Raw genomic sequence first — 19,127 nt, forward strand, 5'->3', positions numbered from 1 at the left:
CGCCAGACTGTCGATATAAATGTCTGTGTTGATATAAAAAGTAAAACCAACTTTACATTTGAAGGATTTATGTCTGAGTAGCAGCAGTGAGTTGTACTTCCTGATAGAAAGCTTGGCAGCGGTGGACTGATATATGAGAAAATAGTCCCTCAACATGCGACGATTCATGCGATGCAAGGTTAGTTTTATTTCAAACATTATTCTATCAACACAGACATTTACATCGACAGTCTGGCGTAATAATAGATTTGCTTCGGGTGCTTTGTGGAGTGTTTTTAGTGGCAGGCCTAGCACCAGTGACCTCTGCAAATACAAGGACTGGATGGAATATTTAAAAAAGTGTCTCCACTCGTCTCCAACACTCTGGCTCACTAACAAATGAGGTCCTATGTCCAAAATTCCAGACTGTCCCTTTAAAATCTTAAAATAACCCATATGTTTACTACTTTACATACAGTCTAAAACAGCTTTGGATTAAAATACAGATCTAACCAAAAATAACACAACAAGTTGCGAAGGCCTAATTAAGACATTTCATTTTGTGGGAACTATGACAGTAAAGTCAGCGAGTGCACACCACAACAACACAGAGCTTGGTTTTGTTTGTCAGTTCCCACATGGCCGTGCTGTGAGCCCAAATCTGTTCACCACTTTTATTATTTGTTCACTGTGTTCACTAATTAATACTTACAGGAGCGCCACATATTCAGCTGGGAGACAGAAGACACGGCGCGCAAACAAACATACTGTACTGCATTCGTCCTGGGAGATTTCACGGGAGTTTCAATGCCAGGAACCACGGGATGAGTCAGCTTCTGTAGCACCTCCCGCTGACGATAACGACAAGCCGTTCCTATTACTATTTGAACGGACCTCGACTCTACACGCCCAAAGATGTGTGCCTCTTCATCTCTGTCAGAAATCTGTTGGCTCATCCCGTTTTTGTGCCTTTAATAAAACCTTATATCTCACAGCTGAATCAATAGATCATAAATTCAGCTACGGTCTAGAACTTTCCACTGCTCCGTTGTAATAGCAGTGGGAAAAACAATAGTGCGTGTCGCTTTAAAGACAAACGCAGTCCCAGAGAGATTTTGCAGAAGTGATTAAAATGCATGAAAACCAAATGTCCTCATGTCAATCCTGACCTCTGCGTCGTTGGTTGTGTTTTTGGCTCCGTTCTGCGTAACCATTTCGCATTGAATATTAGAATGTAGAACCTACTGGGACCGTGCTTCTTGTTTTAACCATGATCTGACAATTATTAATGAAATGGTGGAACAGAAATGCAAAAAATTTGGCTCTTGTTGTGCCCATTCAAAAATACAAACCACCAAACATTAACAATAGTCTAAAAACAAAGCTATACTTGTGTTACAGGTAAACAAAGTATATAAATGATAATTCCAAAAAGGGTTGTCAAGATCAGATGCAATTTGTACGCATTTTAATAACAAAAACAAAAACAAAAACAAATCATGATAAATTTAAAGACTCTAGCTCTAAGCCACATTAGAAAGTGACAAAATTTCAAAACTTTTCCACGAATTTTCCATGACTTTACAGCACCCTACATGTGTAGAATTGATCAAACTTTTAGGGCTAAATATGAAATGTTAACCCTTTCCACTCACCTTATGGTTAGGGATTATAGTTTTTTAACATTCAAAATACTGTCAGTGCATTTATTGTTGTTTATTTTAAACAAAAGGTGCATATGTTCAAAAATAATCATAATAGCCTAATGATAACTTAACAAAATGCTGTAGTTGTGTGAAAGAGATAATAAAATTCCATACTAAAATCACATGATTTTTCAAGGTCCTGGCAAATGACATTTTCAGTTTCTATGACTTTTCGAGAATTTCCATGACCGGGGGAGCCCTGATCAACAGACCTGGAACTGTGTTTTCTTTCATTCACATGTTTGCGTAATCCTTTATTATTAGTCTGTCTACATCTTTGAAGCTCAAATTGCTCTGTTCCACCTTGTGATGTTATGAAACTGTAGTTTTCAAGTCACACAGAATCTTTTGTTCAGCAGAAATGGTCTGAAATAATCTCAGTGATTGCAGTGAAGAAGTATAGAGTTTAAAAACACAGTGAAGCACTTACCACATGACATCACAAGGTGGAACGGCGTGTTTTCAGTTTTAGAGAAAAATGCAAATATACACAGGGTTCCCACTCTTTTTCACTGACAAAATTTCTAAACTTTTCCATGAATTTTTCATGACGTAAAGTGAATTTTCCATGACTTTACAGCCACCTACATGTGTACTTTTAGGGCTAAATATGAAATGTTAACTCTTTCCACTCACCTTACGGTTTGGTATTATAGTTTTTTAACATTCAAAATACTGTCAGTGTATTTACTGTTGTTTCTTTTAAACAAAAGGTGCATACATTTGGAAATAATCATAATAGACTAATGATAACTTAACAGCTGTAGTTGCATGAAAGGATACTAAAATTCCATGACTTTTCCAGGCCTGGAAAATGACATTTTCAATTTCCATGACTTTGTTTATCAGGGTTCCCATGATCATGGAAATCTTCATACTTGGACATGTGTTTTGTTTCATTCACACATTTGCGTAATCCTTTATTATTAGTCTGTCTACATCTTTGAAGCTCAAATTACTTTGTTCCACCTTATGATGTCATGTTTTCAAGTCACACAGGATCTTTTGTTTAGTAGAGATGGGCAATTCCAGGGCTGAAATAATCTCAGTGACTCCAGGGAAGGAGCATAGAGTTTAAAAACACAATGGAGCACTTCCTGTTTTACTACATGACATCACAAGGTGGAACAATGGTTTCTTTTTAAGAGAAGAATGCAAATATACAGGATTTGTGTGTTAAACGTGTGAATGAAACAAAACACAACTCCAAGTGTGTTTTTGACAAGGAAACAACATTATTAACATAAATCAGAAAATAGACTTTAATATTTAATCTACATTCCCAAAAAGTGAATGTAATTGTAATTTAGAAAAGAAATGAAACCATACATTCCCTAATCCCTCGTTCATCCAGGCGTGTTCCAGTGTAGAGAAGCTTTCAGCGGTCGTCATCTGGACACTGTTTTTGCAATCAAGATGTTTTTTCTTTTCGGATTTATACTACACAGTGCCTCCAACCAGCAACATCACTGAAAAGGGCTTCTGGATACGAGCCGAAAAGTCTTTGATTGCAAAAACAGTGTCCAGAAGACTACCGCTGAAAGCTTCTCTACACTAAATGTGATTACTATTTTTTTTATGTTGCCAATTATGTCACATTAACTTTACTTTATCATTCAGAAAGTTGGATTTCATAAAGCTGGTCACGTACTAAGAGAATGGAGTTCTATTAAACAATGGGAATAATAAAAATGACATTATTGCCCGAATCCTTGTTAATTATCCTTGGTACATCAGAAGTATTTCATAATCTGACACCAGTCACCAACCTTGGCGTCACCTTACACAGTGATTTTAATTTGACAAGCAGATCAATGGTCTTTTAAAGTAAAGTTTTTATAGCTTTTATCTACGGTCAAACCTTTTTTCTTTTAAACTTTTTCAACAAGTCATGCACGCTTTTATTTCATCACGCCTGGACGACTGTAACGCACTTTATTCCGGCATCTCACAAAACGCATTTTACCGACCACAGTTAGTCCAAAACTCTGCAGCATGACTTTTAACAAGAACAAAAAGGAGAGAGCACATTACCCCAATCCTTGCGTCTTTGCACTGGCTTCCTGTTAATTTGAGAATTGATTTTAAGATTTTATTGGTGTTTTTAAAGCTTTGAATGGACTGGCCCCACAATACGTCTCGGACCTCATCCAAATTTACACCCCCGCACGCGCTCTGAGGTGCGAGGGCCATGGTGCCTAGGACGAGACTTAAAACCAGGAGGGACAGGACTCAAAGATCTGGAGCGTTCTGCCCCCGCAGCCCCCAGTCTCGTCTTAAGACCCACTTTTATTCTCTGGCTTTTAACACCGCATGAGTTGTGTGGTCCTCTGTGTGTTTTATTTATTGCTATTCTATGATTTTGCTCTTATTTTATTTTACTGGTTTTATTATTTTAAGACTAGTATGATTAAATCTGAGCGTTTATTTTATCATTTTATTATTGTTGTTGGGTGGGGTTAAATAAGTACTTAACTTCCCCCCACTCCTTTTTCGGACACAAGTAAAATCTGCGTGACATTTATTTTTGCTTATTATTATGGAAAAGATAAATTTACTTTTTGTGTTATATCTATGTATTTACGTTTTCTGTGCATTACTGTCCAAATGAACAGTCATTCATTCATTCATTACGTATTTGTGCAGCATTTTGGAAACTGTTTGTGAAATGTGCTGTATAAATAAAGTGGATTGGATTGGATCAGCCCAAAAGCAGTTCATTTTCTATTGTCTTATTAATGCAAAGAAACTTCTCTTAATGTCACGGAAGGAGCCGTCAGCACCAAGCTCTAAAATGTGGCTATGAGACCTTTCTAATATTTTACATCTAGAGAGAATACAATATTTGTTAAAGGATAAACTAATGTCATTTAAGAAAGTGTGGCAACCTCTTATTGATTTTTTTTTTTAACAATCTGTAACTACGTGAGAAACATCTCCAAATTCACTTCAGATATATGAACCTCTGCAGGCTGTTGTTTTGTTCTCAGTTTTGTGCAATTTATATTTATTTTAACTTTTATATACCAAAAAGCATTGAGCGCTATTGATCCTGTACAATTTGAGTTCTAAACGTTTTTTGGCTCAGTAAAATGTTATGCCTAAACAATGGGAATAATAAACAAATTTGAAAATAGGTCCTGTTTGGTCATGGTGTCAAGAATTGTTAAAACTCTTTTTCTCACAATAATATTTGCATTACCTTATTTCTATTTACTTGTGCATCTACTTATTTGACACCGGTCTCTTACTGTTTTCAAAATTATTATTTACTATTATTTACTACCAAGTAATCTACAAAGTTTGTTCAAAATGAGAGAAAGAACTCATAATTTTAGAGGGAAACTTCAAATTGCCCAATGTTTGAACTACCCATAAAAGTTTCTGTGTGTCTGTATGTGGTGTAAAACTCTGGAACAGTCTGGATACACGTCTCAAGCAACGCCAAAAAATCCATAAATTCAAGTTGTTCTATAAACATAAGGTGTGGTCACAGCATAAAGAGTGTGTCTTAATTTTAGAACAATACTGCCTCTGTAATGCTGCTTTATGCTTGTTGTTTCCGCACCATTGCTGGTTTGTGCCGTCTGTTACCATTGTTGGTATCCTAACGTATTATTGCGGCAACACTTTAGTTTAGGGTACACTTATTAACATCTAACTACCTGCTCATTAACGTAGTTGTAAATGGTTTTAGTTGTCATTCATTAGTATTTATTCAGCCCTTATTAATGTCTAATTCTAGGGGTGTAATGATATCCAAGTCTCACGATACGATATCGTCACAGTATGAACCTCACGGTACGATATTTATTGTGATATCGTGGGAAAACTCACGATATGTGGGAAGGCTCACAATTAGGAAAGTAACAATATCCAAATCTCTCAGTACGATGTTTTCGTGATATACATCTCACATTATATTTATTGCGATGTTTTGTGGAGGCTAACAAAACTGTTAGAACTAGACAAAGAACTAAGACTTGAAAGTGCTTAGAAATGTTATTTCTTCATGTAGTCTACCTGAAATGGAGCAAAGAATCATGGTCTGTGTAGTTCTCTCTGTCTATTGCTGCACCATAATTCTTAATTTAAGCAAAGAGACTTGTAATTCGATATAATGTGATGGTCCACGATATTATTGTGAGAACCCTGACAATACAATATCATGATATTTCGGTTATTGTTACATCCCTACCTAATTCCCTATAAGCTTATTCTGTTTTGTAAAAGTCTAACTAATAGCAGAATAAACTTATGGGGAATTGGACATTAATAAAGGCTGAATAAAAACTAATTAATGACAAATTAACCATTTACAACCACTGTATGCTAATTAGTGGGTAGTTAGATGCTAATAAGTGCACCCTAAAATAAAGCGTTACCATTATTGCAATACTTTACAATTATGTTACCAAACTATAACAGTGACTCTTTGTCCGTACTTGTAAATAGTTCATATAGTTTAATGTAAAATGTCTGAAAAATTTGAAAGAAAGCTCATTGTGTTAGATTAGAAGAGGGGGGTGGTATTAAATTAAAAGTTTTCTTCTTCCCACTCTTTTTTGGGCCAATTTTTTAAAATTTTATTTATTTTTTGTTATTTGATTATTGATATGCTGTGATTTCATTAATGTTATATGTTCCATTGTAAAAGAATGTAAATTTCTTAGTTGCCCAAAATAAATACATAAATCAAAATCAAATCAAATCAAAAATCAATTATTACCATTCATATTTTTTCCTCTTTGTTATTATATTATATTGTGACATCTGAGCTACAGTGTCTAAGTAATTTCCTTTGTGGATCAATCAAGTTTGTCTAAGTCTAATAATAGTAACACAAAAATTATATACGTAGTTACAAAAAACCTGCTTGCACAAATCCTTTACAGTCTTGACACATGTAACGACACTTTCCTCTCCACTGTAGACCACAGTGAAAGTACATATGGCTCTAAGGTGGTAGCAGCTGTGCGTCTCTTCTCTCCCGGTGGCTCTATCAAAAAGCAGCAGCAGCTTTGCCCAGACCTCCCTCCACTCCGACAAATGTCACCTCCCTCTGGACCCCTTAGATATCCTCCTCCTCGACAAGACCACGCAAAACTATGTGCTACCCCTGACAGCTGGGACTAAAGCCGCTAAAGCTGAACGTCAAATCCCCACATCTCAACTCAAATGCTCCCCAACAATAACCCAGAAAAATGAAATATTGGAATTGGACTGAGCATACATTTACATATTACGTAACACAAATAATACGCACACACATCTGTATTTTTGGATTTCAGGAATGCACTAAATTGTAGCTTCAACATTATTCTTTGCATAGTCTCTTCGATTCCTTAAGAGAGATATAGACATTTGTATAATTAGAATATAAAAAGTATTGTTAATAATAAAACAAAGTATTACAAACAAGATTATAAGGTGATTTTCTCTGGAGATTTGTGTTTAATTTTACAGTTGATTCACTGAACTTATACCTTACCAAAACATTTTCAGGTCAACTTCAGCACATTTCTGATGGACTGGAAAATATTTGAAAAATAAAATGAGAATCAGGCTGGATAATAGATCAAATATTTCAGTATTAGAATCGAAGGGAAGGTTTCACGAAATCCTTATTGGTCTGTAAAGGAAATTAAAATATTGTGTGATTATTTTATCTTTCAGAAACACATTTGGTCTTGTAACTAAAACTAAGACTTGTGGTCCAACTTTGAATATTTTACTGATTCAGTTTCGGCACCAAGATTTTTTAGGCAAAAAATATGTCACAAGTTTTTGTTTTTGTTTTTAAATTTGTTATAATTGTCAAAGTTAAAAAAAAATTGTGATAACATAGATTTGCTGGCCTTGCTATGGATTCTAAAATCTTAATACCTGTAACTATCGGTCAAACCAATGAGACACAAATATCAGATATCAGCATTTGTACGAAACAAATTTATACCATCCCTAATTAAGAATGTAAATTTTTGTCAACACCGCCAACCCCCAACATACTTGTGGTGTGGAGAGAATAAACAAATGGCTTTCAAAGTGAGTAGCACAAGGCGGATTCCTACTCACGGCTGTCGTAGCAGATGTTGCCGAGAGCGCGGCCGGTCTGCAGTAGAACCTCCTGGTCTGTAGAGGTCAGCAGCTGAATGAGGGGAGGGATGAGGCCCGCTTCGACACAAGGGGTCCGCATGAACTCTAAGAACAAGAACACAGCAATCGTTTATTTTTCACACAATGCCTTTAGTAAAGCTTTAGTAATGCTTTAGTAAAATACACAACAAAACTCTTCCGGTAGAGGGTATAAGAATGGATAAGCCTTATGGCATACTCTGGAACGTTATATAACATCAGACGAGCAGATGGCATACCCTCAACCAGAAAAAGTTACACAATGCCTCTTTAACAAGACTTGTGTAGTTTGTTATTTGTAACCAATAAAAATAAATACTTGAAATGTATTGAAAAAGCTAACTGCAGTACTAAGTATAAAGTGTCTGTGGTGGTTTAAAGCACTCAGAAATAACCTTTAACCACAAAAAAATTATAACTTTACATAATATTAACCTGTGAGCTATGCAATCACAGACATATATTTATAATTCTTGGTTATAAATATGATTATAAATAATTCAGTGCAACATTTTGCCATCATCCCCTGGTCTCACTTGGCGTTAAACCACAACACGTCCAGGTGCCAAGGGTCCTTTGGTTGACCTGACCACCATCTGTTGTCATGGTATTTTTTGGGTGAGCTGCAGTCAGGATTCATTTCTGGGACATTTCACGACTTTGGAAGTTTTAATTTTAATTTTAAAGTTTTTTTGGTAGAGATCAGTCCTACTAGTCTGATTCATCAGCCGGTTTCACATTGTAGAAACCGTCTGAGCTTGCAGCGTTAGAATTCATTCACTCGACAGGAGGCGGGTAGCTTTTTTTATTTAACCTGTTATTTGGTCGTGATGGATGTAATGCGCCGCTAACGGGGATAACTCGTATATTAAGCTTTTCCCAAATCCTGTAGGAAGAAGGGCAATAACATCTTTCCCCTTGATAAAATTCACCAAACATTCTCTTTGTTCCGGCTTTAAATCCTTGATCTCGGGAATCGTTGCCAACACAGAATGTATGACTCTTCACTGATTGGCTGGTGCCCAAACTCGCACTTTCGGGATTTTTGCGAACCGTCTAGTGTATTCCGATTCCTGACATAGTGGCTGGAAAAAAATGAAATTGAGCGGAGGCACTAGGCGGTGCCAGCCTGTCTCCAGTCCTACAGCTCGGAACAAGAAAAGATTTTGACTCGTGTTTACCTTAATTAATGTTGGTTCAAGTTTGTTGTCTTAAATAAATAACTTTTTAAAGATGTAATGGCTTGTTTTGAGAGAGAATTTGCTCAACAACATCTAGTTCTGGTAAAAAACTGTGCAGAAATTCTCTCCTTTAATGCACTCTTAATGCAGATCCCTCTTTGACCACATCCATCCTTCTCCTGTTTCAGCTCGACGCACTCGGGCCAGTCTGCTGTGCCACACGGGGAGGGCATCAGACAGTTTCCGGAGGCCGTGACAGATAAATGCCAGCGGGCCATTGCCAAGCTCGGTCGACCGCTGTGTAGTGATCATTAGCGGCAGTCTTGAGCGCGCCTGTAAACCTATTCATTATCCTAACCTTTTCATGCCACTTGTGCTTTTTCGACTTTAAAAGCTTCTCCTGGGCTCTGGCGGAGAGACGCGAGAGAACGCCAGCTCTCACACAAAGTGCTTATACAAGATTTGATAAGCTCAGATAGACAGCGCTTTAGTTAAAAGGACACCAAGGCTGACTTTGGTTTGGACACTTTCACTGTTAAGGTGATGTAGTTAGATAATGCAGCAAAGAACAAACGATTAAGAACGGGGTCCACTCTTTCTATGCACATTTGACATGTTTTATTTTAACCTAGTACTGGGAAAGTAAATGTATATGTTTAGATCTTTAACATTGTGAAGCTGAGATGTTTTGTCACATTAAAAAAGGGTCTGTACCCATTTTTTGTCCATCTTTTGTCTCATTTTTGATATATTGTAAAATATAAAAGCTCTTTGGATCAAAAAAAGATGCTCTGTGTGTGGTAGGGATGTAACAATAGCAGAAATATCATGATATCGTATCGTTAAAGTTCTCACAATAATATTGTGGACCATCACAATATATTGAATTACAAGTCTCTTTGCTTAAATTAAGACTTATGGTGCAGCAATAGCTAAAAAAACAGAGAGAACTACATAGACCATGATCCTTTGCTCCATTTTAGTGTAGACAACAAGAAGAAATAGCAGTTCTAAGCACTTTTAAGTCTTAGTTCTTTGGATTAATCTTGTCAAGGCATTTGAAGAGGAAAAATTAGCATATTCAGGTTTGTTAGCCTCCATGAAATATTGCAAAAATATTGTATCGTGAAATTTATATCGTGAAAATATCATAGAGTGAGATTTGGATACTGTTACATCCCTAATCGTGAGACTCCCCACCATATAGTGAACTTTTCCACGATATCACAATAAATATATTACCATGAGGTTCATACAGTGATGATATCGTATCTTGAGACTTTGATATCATTACACCCCTAATGTGTGGTCTTCTGCATGTAATCATAAAGCTTTTTCATAGTTATTTATTGGCTACGAACCAGGAAAGAATGCTAGTCTACTGTCAGCATGCTAGTACTGTGATGGCAAAACTTTGCTCTGGTCTCTAAAAGTAAACTATTTAAAATTAACTAGTTCTGTTTTTCTTCAATACAGTAAGGTCTACAGCAGGGGTGGGCAAACTTTTTGACTCAAGGGCCTCAAAGAGTTCTAAAATTTGATGGAAGGGCCGGACCAGGAGCAGATGGATGGAGTTTTTTGGTAATCCACCTCATAAGAGAAAAAAATAACATGGGATATGTAGAAAACAGACCCCATGTTACTGGAATATCTCATCATTGAAAATCATTACAAAGCATTACAACAAAATATCTGTCTTTCAAGTCTCACAGTATATTAACTATTTATTGAAATGACTTTTAAAACACTGGCCGTAGTTTGCCCACCCCTGGTCTACAGTCTTTAACTACGTCAGTTTAGTCAAGTTAATTTCTGTTTTTGTCTTGCAATTTAAAGTTTGGGCTTGTTAGAACACTTGTATATTTATGTTTATATGCCTGAAAAATACAGTTTAATTAATTCAACCCACACATTCTCCGGAGTTATTATTATTTATAGCAACTCTTTGAATACCACAAAGATCCTTTTGTGTAGTCACAGGAGACTGTTTCTTTATCTTGACCTTGGGAGAAGAATCTTACCATTTTTGGCCACCTCTGCGATGATGTTGGCTACTTTGGGGGTGCAGGAAGACTGGGGGGTGAGCAGGGAGGGGAGCAGGGGCAGCACTCCCATTTCCTGGATCTTCATACTGGCTTCGGTGTCTACAAACACAAACGTGACGCATTTGTACACAGGAGGATTGAATGAAAACCACACAGCATATCATAGATGCCATCCACAGCTCTATGTGTATTTACAGTAGAGGTGAAAAGCACTGTCAGCAGGAATAGTGTGGCCTGCATTACTCAGCTGTCTGGCTATGTGGCTTTAATCAGTCACACATGAGAGACCCTATAGACTGTATGTGCACTGGCGGGACAGCGCTGGCAATCAGATACACGAGTTGAATTAGGTTTAACATGGCATGACTCTAGGAAGAACTTAATTTTTATGTCATTTTGTACAGTAATGCAGCAAAAATGACAGTTTTTTTTTGCCCAAAGGACTTCCTCCGTACTGCAACTACAGCCCAGTATGCACCAATCCACCAAGCCTGATTCATCAGCCGGTTTCACTTTTAGTTTAATCAGTTGCTGCTATTTGGTTGTGACGTATGTAATGCACCGCTAACGAAGATAACTGGTATATTAAGCTTTTCCCAAATCCCGTAGCAAGAAGGACAATAATGTCTTTCCCCTTGAAAACATTCTCTTTGTTCTGGCTTTTAATTCTCGATGTCGGGAATCATTGCCAACACTGAAATGTATGGGTCTTCGCTGATTGGCTGGTGCCCGGACTCGCACTTCTGGGTTTCTTGCAAACCGTCTAGTGTATTCCGATTCCTGACCTAGTCGCTGGAGAGAAATTAAATTGAGTGGAGGCACTAGGTGGCACCAGCCTGGCTACAATTCACCCTCCGCCACCAAAACTTTCTTTCTTTATTTATTAATTTGAGACAGGGACAGCGCACAATTTACATACATTAATACATTAACCTTAACAGGAGAGATGCATTGTACCAGGTTGTAGCATCAGTGCTAATTTCCACCTGTAGTCCCTGGGCAGGTTCATTGATTGATTGCATTTAACTGACCGGTGAACTATCAGCTGTTCTTGGAGACCTATGTAGCATGTTTTGCTGTCAAAACTTACAAAATTAGAACCATTTTATCATTCTGGTAAAAGCAGCAACACAGTAATCATTTGTAAATAGTGTTTTTCTTGTGTTATTTGGCATTTAAACATATTTATTTAAAATCAGTTCTTCAAATATCCACTTTTATTTATAATAGGCCATTGTTACCAGCATCAGCATACACTAAATACTGAAATACGTAAGTAATACTGAAATATGTTTACATTTTTGTGTGGTCACATTAACTTAACTGAATCATTCATAAAGTTTAATTTCATAAAGTTGAATAATTATAGCTTATAAGTTCATAGTTCAAAATAGTTTATTGTCAATTCTTCATATAAGAATCAAAATTGTGTTTCTCACTTTCATGCGTATAAATAAATAATAATAAATGTATAGATGTGAGGTTTATAGATTGTTTGATAATGATAGTTTTGTAGATGTAAGATTTACATAAAGCTTGGATCAGTTGTAGTGAAATGTCTTGTTCTCTTTTTTCCTATTTTTTAAGAGAATATATGTCTGCATTGTTTAACTAAGCTGGTCTTGTTACTGATTTGTATTTTATGTCTATTGTGTGTCTGACACTGCTGCACAACAGTTTCTCTCTGGGACAATAAAGTGGAAAGTTAAAATTGAAAGTTGATTTACAGATTGTTTGGTCATAGTGTCAATAATTGTGAATAATCATAAAATCCTGATGTTTCTTCTCATAAAACTGAAATCTGATATTATGACGTACTGTATTTTATTACTACACCATAGAATACACTGATCTGAGTTCAACTGAGGTAACCCCATTACCCACAAGACCTATTCCCTTTTAAACAAATGGATGGGCCAGCTCTCCCCTAAATCCATTGTACCTGATTTATCTTAGCAGTTTATATAGAATAGCCTCAGTGACTGGCATTGTTTATTCTGCTTATTCTGCAGCGCGGCTCGAGTCTGAATTGCTATTGGTTGTTTGTGTAGATGACTCACTGTTATTGGCCAGCGCTTTGAGCAGACAGTCCACACAGCTCTCCACGCTGTCTGTAGAGCTGTCTGAAGAAGCCAGCTTCAGCTTCTCCAGGGCCTCGCTCAGATTGTCTGCAGAGAAACAAGCAAAAGAAAACGTTCATCAAAATGGCAGAGTCTTGTAAAGCGCTTGAAGCTTTGTTTGTCTCTGTGAAATCCACTTTTCTTTTTGATAATTACCGGTACTTCATTCATTCGTTCAATGCAGGGTTGGCCAGAAAGAAATCAATACCAAGAGAGAGCGATCAATATGTATCAACAACAAGATGGTCATTTGAACAGGTTTGATATTGAATAAAATCACAAAACAAATTTAACTTTAACTAGATTTTATAATAATCTGGGTTTACTACTATTATTTTGAGAATTTGTATTAAAAATGAAATTCTGATTTATTTATTTAAAGACAAAAGAGTGGTTTTCATTATTAGTGTGGTATTAAAAACAGTAAATCAGTACTTTGAAATTTTAGTATCATGACAAAGCTACTTCTGTGTGCCATTCGAAGTTGAATTTGTCTTTGCAAAATACGAAAGATTGTCCAAAGATTGTCTAAAATATGGAAAAATGTCGCAAACAGTTTTTTTGTCATATCATACCATTGCAAAATAAACGTTTATAAGCCAGTTTCTTTAAATAAAGTCTGAAATATTGTCCAAAATATGGAAAAATGTTGCAAACTTTATTTTTGTCGTATTATACCATCATAAAATAAAGGTTTATAAGCCAGTTTGTTTAAATAAACTCTGTTGTTATATTTGTCTTTGCGAAACATGAAAGAGCATGCATTCTCCATAAATTAGAAAATGTTGCAAACCATTTTTTGTCATATTTTACCATCGCAAAAAATGACATTCTGATTTATTTATGTAAAGACAAAAGAGTGGTTTTCATTATTAGTGTGGTATTAAAATCAGTAAATCAGTAGTTTGAAATTTTAGTATCATGACAAAGCTACTTCTGTGCGACTTTCAAAGTAGAATTTGTCTTTGCAACATTTTTCCATATTTTAGACAATCTCTGGACAATCTTTCATATTTTGCACGCATTCTCCAAAAATTGGAAAACGACGCAAACCGTTTTTGTTGCATTTTACCATCGCAAAATAAACGTTTATAAGCCAGTTTCTTTACATAAACTCTGTTGCCAGGTCCGGACCTTATCATCTTTGGACTTGCAGACTAAACTCAAGACAACAGAGGAAGAGGAGGAAGTCGACTCGACCCAGACATGAAACAAGGACAAGGAGGAGTCGGACAAACGCATGGAGTCTGAATTTTAAGAGAGGCCTTCATATGTGAGAGACGCAGTTTGCATATTAAACGTTTAAGACTATAATTCTTGTTTTATTTATGTAGCCGTGCATTTTCGCGTACTGTTTCAAGCCATATAGTTCAATAAGGAGAATTTCATTATAGTCCTTATTGGTTCCAGAGTTGGGAATTTTAATGGACTTAGAGAGGTAGTTTTTTTTCCATTAGCTGCTTCCTCTATTTAAGCACTTCAAATTACCACCACATGTTCAATAAAGCAGAACTCCTCTTTATAACAGCATCCATCTCAAATAAATCCGGTCTCCAAGTCTCTAAAATGTATTTTCAAAGTGTATTGTTTACCTAACGTTGAGCCATAAATTTCTCAACATGTGGCGTCAGAATTAGCCTTGAGTTAAGTTTTTTTTTTTAAACTGAAAAATCATAGTGTTATATAGTTCAATTCAAGCAAGTAACCTGAAAATAAAATCTGACAACACCAAAAAAAAGTTTAAGGGGAAAATGCTACATTGATTGACCGAAATATCAACTGTCTGGTCCTAATTTCCTGATTGTCTCTCCCCACTCTTCACCCCATGTCACTTTAAAACCTGTTATATAAAAAAACAACATGCAAAACTATATTACAATAAAATTCATGGGTTAATTGTAGGGGTGTAACGATATCAAAGTCTCACGATACGATATCGTGACGGTATGAATCTCACAGGACGATATTTATTGCGGTATGGTGGGGAGGCTCACGATTAGGGATGTTACAATATCCAAATCTCACAGTACGATATTTTCATGATATACAGCTCACGATATGATATTTATTGCGATATTTTGTGGAGGCTAATATACTACTTTTTCCTCTGACAAGACTTAATCCAAAGAACTAAGACTTAAAAGTGCTTAGAACTGTTATTACCTCCGCCAAGGAGGTTATGTTTTTGCCGGCGTTTGTCTGTTCGTTTGTTTGTTTGTTTTGTCTGTTAGCAACATAACTCAAAAAGTTATGGACCGATTTTGATTAAATTTTCAGGATTTGTTGGAAATGTGAAAAGGAAGAACTGATTTCATTTTGGGGGTGATCCGGAAGAAATCCTGGATTCTGGATCACTTTGAATTTTTAGTTAACATTGTGGTAAATGGGGCCAAAAATTTTGTTTCTCAATATCTCGGTTAATTATTGACCAAACCCCATGAAATTTGACTCAGGGATGGACAATGGGATCCTCTTTCATATTCCAAAGGCTGATCCGGATCTGATCCAGAAGACTGATTTTATCGCAATTTATATAAAAAATTGGGGTAGTCCTTGGCGGAGGTCTGCGCTCTCTGAGTGCTTTTCTAGTTTCTTCATGTAGTCTACACTAAAATGGAGCAAAGGATCATGGTCTATGTAGTTCCCTCTGTTTTTTTTTTTTTAGCTATTGCTGCACCATAACTCTTAATTTAAGCAAAGAAACTTGTAATTCGATATATTGTGATGGCCCACGATATTATTGTAAGAACTTTGACGATACGATATCACGATATTTCAGTTATTGTTACATCCCTAGTTAATTGATTGATGGATAATTATTTTTTCTGCGCTTGTCTTGTCACCACATTGATGTTTCTATCCTCTCTCCATTCCCAACTCTTACTGTTTAAAGTTTTTTTTTAAAGAGATTGAAGATTATTTCAAATTTAATGGGCCCTAAAACTGAATATTTGGAGGATTATTTACCATAGTTAAGCAATAAAGAAAAACCAAAAGGATAGAAAATAGCACAAATATTAAGCATGCCGGTTGAACGCACATCACCCTCGTATGATTCACTTATTACAATCCTTCTTCTCGGTTCCTCCATGACCTTAGAACATTGCAGCTACATTTTTCTGTCCTATTTACAGCCAGCTCTGCATTAATCTCAGAGCGCACCGCGAGTCACAGCACACCGTCGCTGCTGAGCCATATAAACCAGGACGCTTAATTCCGGCACACGTTTTATTAGAGATGCTTATTCACCGTACGCTGCTGTCTTCTGAATCACGCTGAAATGTGATTAGGCTGGAGCTGGCTGCCTGAGGAGAAGAAAAGAGTCCCACACGCACAACACTTCCATTTAATACAGCTGAGAACACTGACACGTACTCAACTGAATACTTGTTGCGTTAATGGTTTCTAGTTTGCGAGTATGACGGCTGAGGTGTCGACACAGGGTGGTGGGGAATTTGAAATGTTTTGGTGGAGCATTTGCATAATACTCATCTAATCTGTTGACGTACCTGTATTTAGGGTTTTGGTGGATTGGAGTATAAGCCAGCTACTTTAATAGCTGCCCAAAATACACATTTTTGGGTGAATTTTTTTATTCTAAACAACTAATTTTGGATTAGTATGTGTATATTGTTGCAGATGGTGTCGTAGCCTTTTTATAAACATGTGGTGACGCTGTGCAGAATGTAGAACAGCGCTTTTTTGATCACTTTGTATTCAGTCTGGCCAATTATAAACTATGATATTCAGTGTATTCAATAATATCTATATGTATTACATGTTATATCTGTTTACAAGTACTAAACATAGCCTGATATTGTAATTATTGGCTTCAAAATCTACTATTTAATGAAAAACACTGACTGTTATTAGTGGCTTGCGTAATAATAGTCAGTGTTATTCATTTGAGGCAGATGATATGGATATCTGCTTGTCTTTAGTGATCAATGACAGCTTCATTGTTGGATTTTCTAACTTTCTATTTTGTGTGGTTATTGCCCTGTGTGGTTATTGCTGCTGTGATTTTAGGCTCAACAAAAACAAATAGAAACGTAATTGAATAGGGTAGTAGTAGTATTATAGCGAGAAGTATCCCAGTGTTTTAAGGGGTCTCTCCTTGATTTCCATTTATAGTGGGCAGTGCTGCAGAAGGCATATCACAGCTGCATAAATAATAACAGGGTTGAGCCTCCAGCAGAACCAAACCTACGCCGTGGATCTGCGAGCATCCCCAGCAGCAGCAGCAGCAGCAGCGGCAGCAGCAGGAGCCGCCACAGTCAGAGTGGGCTGATGGCTCCTATTGCATAACAGCTGTGGAGATGGAGGAGTGCCACGGACCATCACAGCGGCTCTGCCATGTCAGGACTGCGCGCTCATCATGTCGTCCTCGGGGGAAAGTGCCACCCAATACGAGCAGAACGAGCAGCGCCAGCCACAAATGCTCCGAGTCCGCTGTGGACCATCGGACAGGGGGATGGAGAGAGACACGGGCTACCCCACCCGAGTGCACGAACGCGCGTACACGACTCTACCAGCAGGCACAAGCTCTTACGAGTACCTCAAATAAAACTGTTTTGCAGAATGAATGGCCCCACCTTTACTTTGGAAAATAAGCCATGTGTTGTGATGTTCCTATTAAGCATTTATAGATCCATGCAGTAAAAGCAGGAACTAGCCAACAGTTAGCTGGTAGTGTGCTCCGTGACCACTCACCCATCTCGGCAGGATGTGGCTTCGGAAAACCAGCCGACGTGTAGCGCTCCCCAGTGCAGCAGAAAGCCCAGTGACCGGAGGTAGCCCGCTTCCCCGCACGGCTCCTTCCCTAAAACCGCAGCGTCAAACCGGTGAAGTTGGGGAGGGTGGAGATTAGCACTAGCTCGCCCCGGGGGCCGGTTCGTCCCGCGCTGAAGATGCTGCTGGTGTCTACAGGCTTCCGCTCATGTCCACTCACCGACACCGGGGCTGGACCTGCTGCCTGCGCTCCGCCGGAGAGAGAGGACCGAGAGGACGGGCTCCGTAATGACCCGCACACACACGCACACACACGCACTCTTACGCACACACGCACGCAGCGCCTCAACTGTTTCCGGTCACGAGCTTCAAAATAAAACACGCGCTGTACTCAGAAATGCACTACTGTGATCAAACCGACAGGGGGCAGTGTTTCATAGATCAAGTAGCAAGAAAAACCGGAGAGACTTTTTTGTTTGTTTTTATTCATTATTATTATTATTATTATTATTATTATTATTATTATTATTATTATTATTATTATTATTATTATTATTATTATTATTCAGATACAAAACGGCACCTTATTTACCATAAAGTGGGGTCACATTTTATTATTACAATAAAATTCATGGGTTAATTGTAGGGGTGTAACGATATCCAAGTCTCACGATATGATATTGTCACGGTATGAACCTCACGGTACGATATTTATTGCGATATGGTGAGGAGGCTCGTGATTAAGGATGTAACAATATCCAAATCGCACAGTTTTCACAATATACATCTCACGGTACGATATTTATTGTGATATTTTGTGGAGGCTAAAAAAAACTGTTAATATGCTACTTTTTCCTCTTAAAATGCGAACTAAGACTTAAAAGCGCTTAGAACAGTTATTTCTTCTTGTAGTCTATTATTTTATTCAGATATTCAGATGCAAAACAGCACCTTATTTACAATAAAATAGGATCACATTTTTATATTGTGCTTTTAGACTTAAACTTACACAAACAAACTTTATTGATCCAGTTGATCTACAAGGTAAATTATTTGGGCACAGTAGCTCACACAAGAGAAAAAAATACATAAATGGTAATAATAAATTCTAAATAAGTAGCAAAAAAGAGACAGGTGTCAAATAAGGCGTAATTGTGTAAATGTATGTGTACAAGTAAAAAAAAAAAAAAAAAAGGGGTCACAGGAAGACAGCGCAACAATGATGTGATT

The 19,127-nt window shown here is 37.2% G+C and overlaps 1 protein-coding gene across 2 annotated transcripts in view; it reads right to left on the bottom strand.

Annotated features, from left to right (window-relative positions):
- Positions 1-18,247, bottom strand: part of rap1gds1 (RAP1, GTP-GDP dissociation stimulator 1) — a 37,617-nt gene extending 19,370 nt beyond the window's left edge. For both annotated transcript variants that reach the window (XM_020936394.2, XM_020936393.2), the window contains exons 1-4: positions 17,880-18,247; positions 13,107-13,214; positions 11,023-11,145; positions 7,761-7,886 (exon numbers count right to left, since the gene is read on the bottom strand). In XM_020936394.2, the coding sequence (XP_020792053.2) occupies positions 7,761-7,886; positions 11,023-11,145; positions 13,107-13,214; positions 17,880-17,883 (361 nt within the window). In that variant the 5' untranslated portion in view covers positions 17,884-18,247. The remainder of the gene's footprint in view (positions 1-7,760; positions 7,887-11,022; positions 11,146-13,106; positions 13,215-17,879) is intronic.
- Between the last annotated feature and the right edge of the window lie 880 nt (positions 18,248-19,127).

This window comes from Boleophthalmus pectinirostris, unplaced genomic scaffold, assembly GCF_026225935.1.
Source record: "Boleophthalmus pectinirostris isolate CB_2022bp ecotype Guang Dong unplaced genomic scaffold, ASM2622593v1 HiC_scaffold_20, whole genome shotgun sequence".
NCBI lineage: Eukaryota > Metazoa > Chordata > Actinopteri > Gobiiformes > Gobiidae > Boleophthalmus > Boleophthalmus pectinirostris.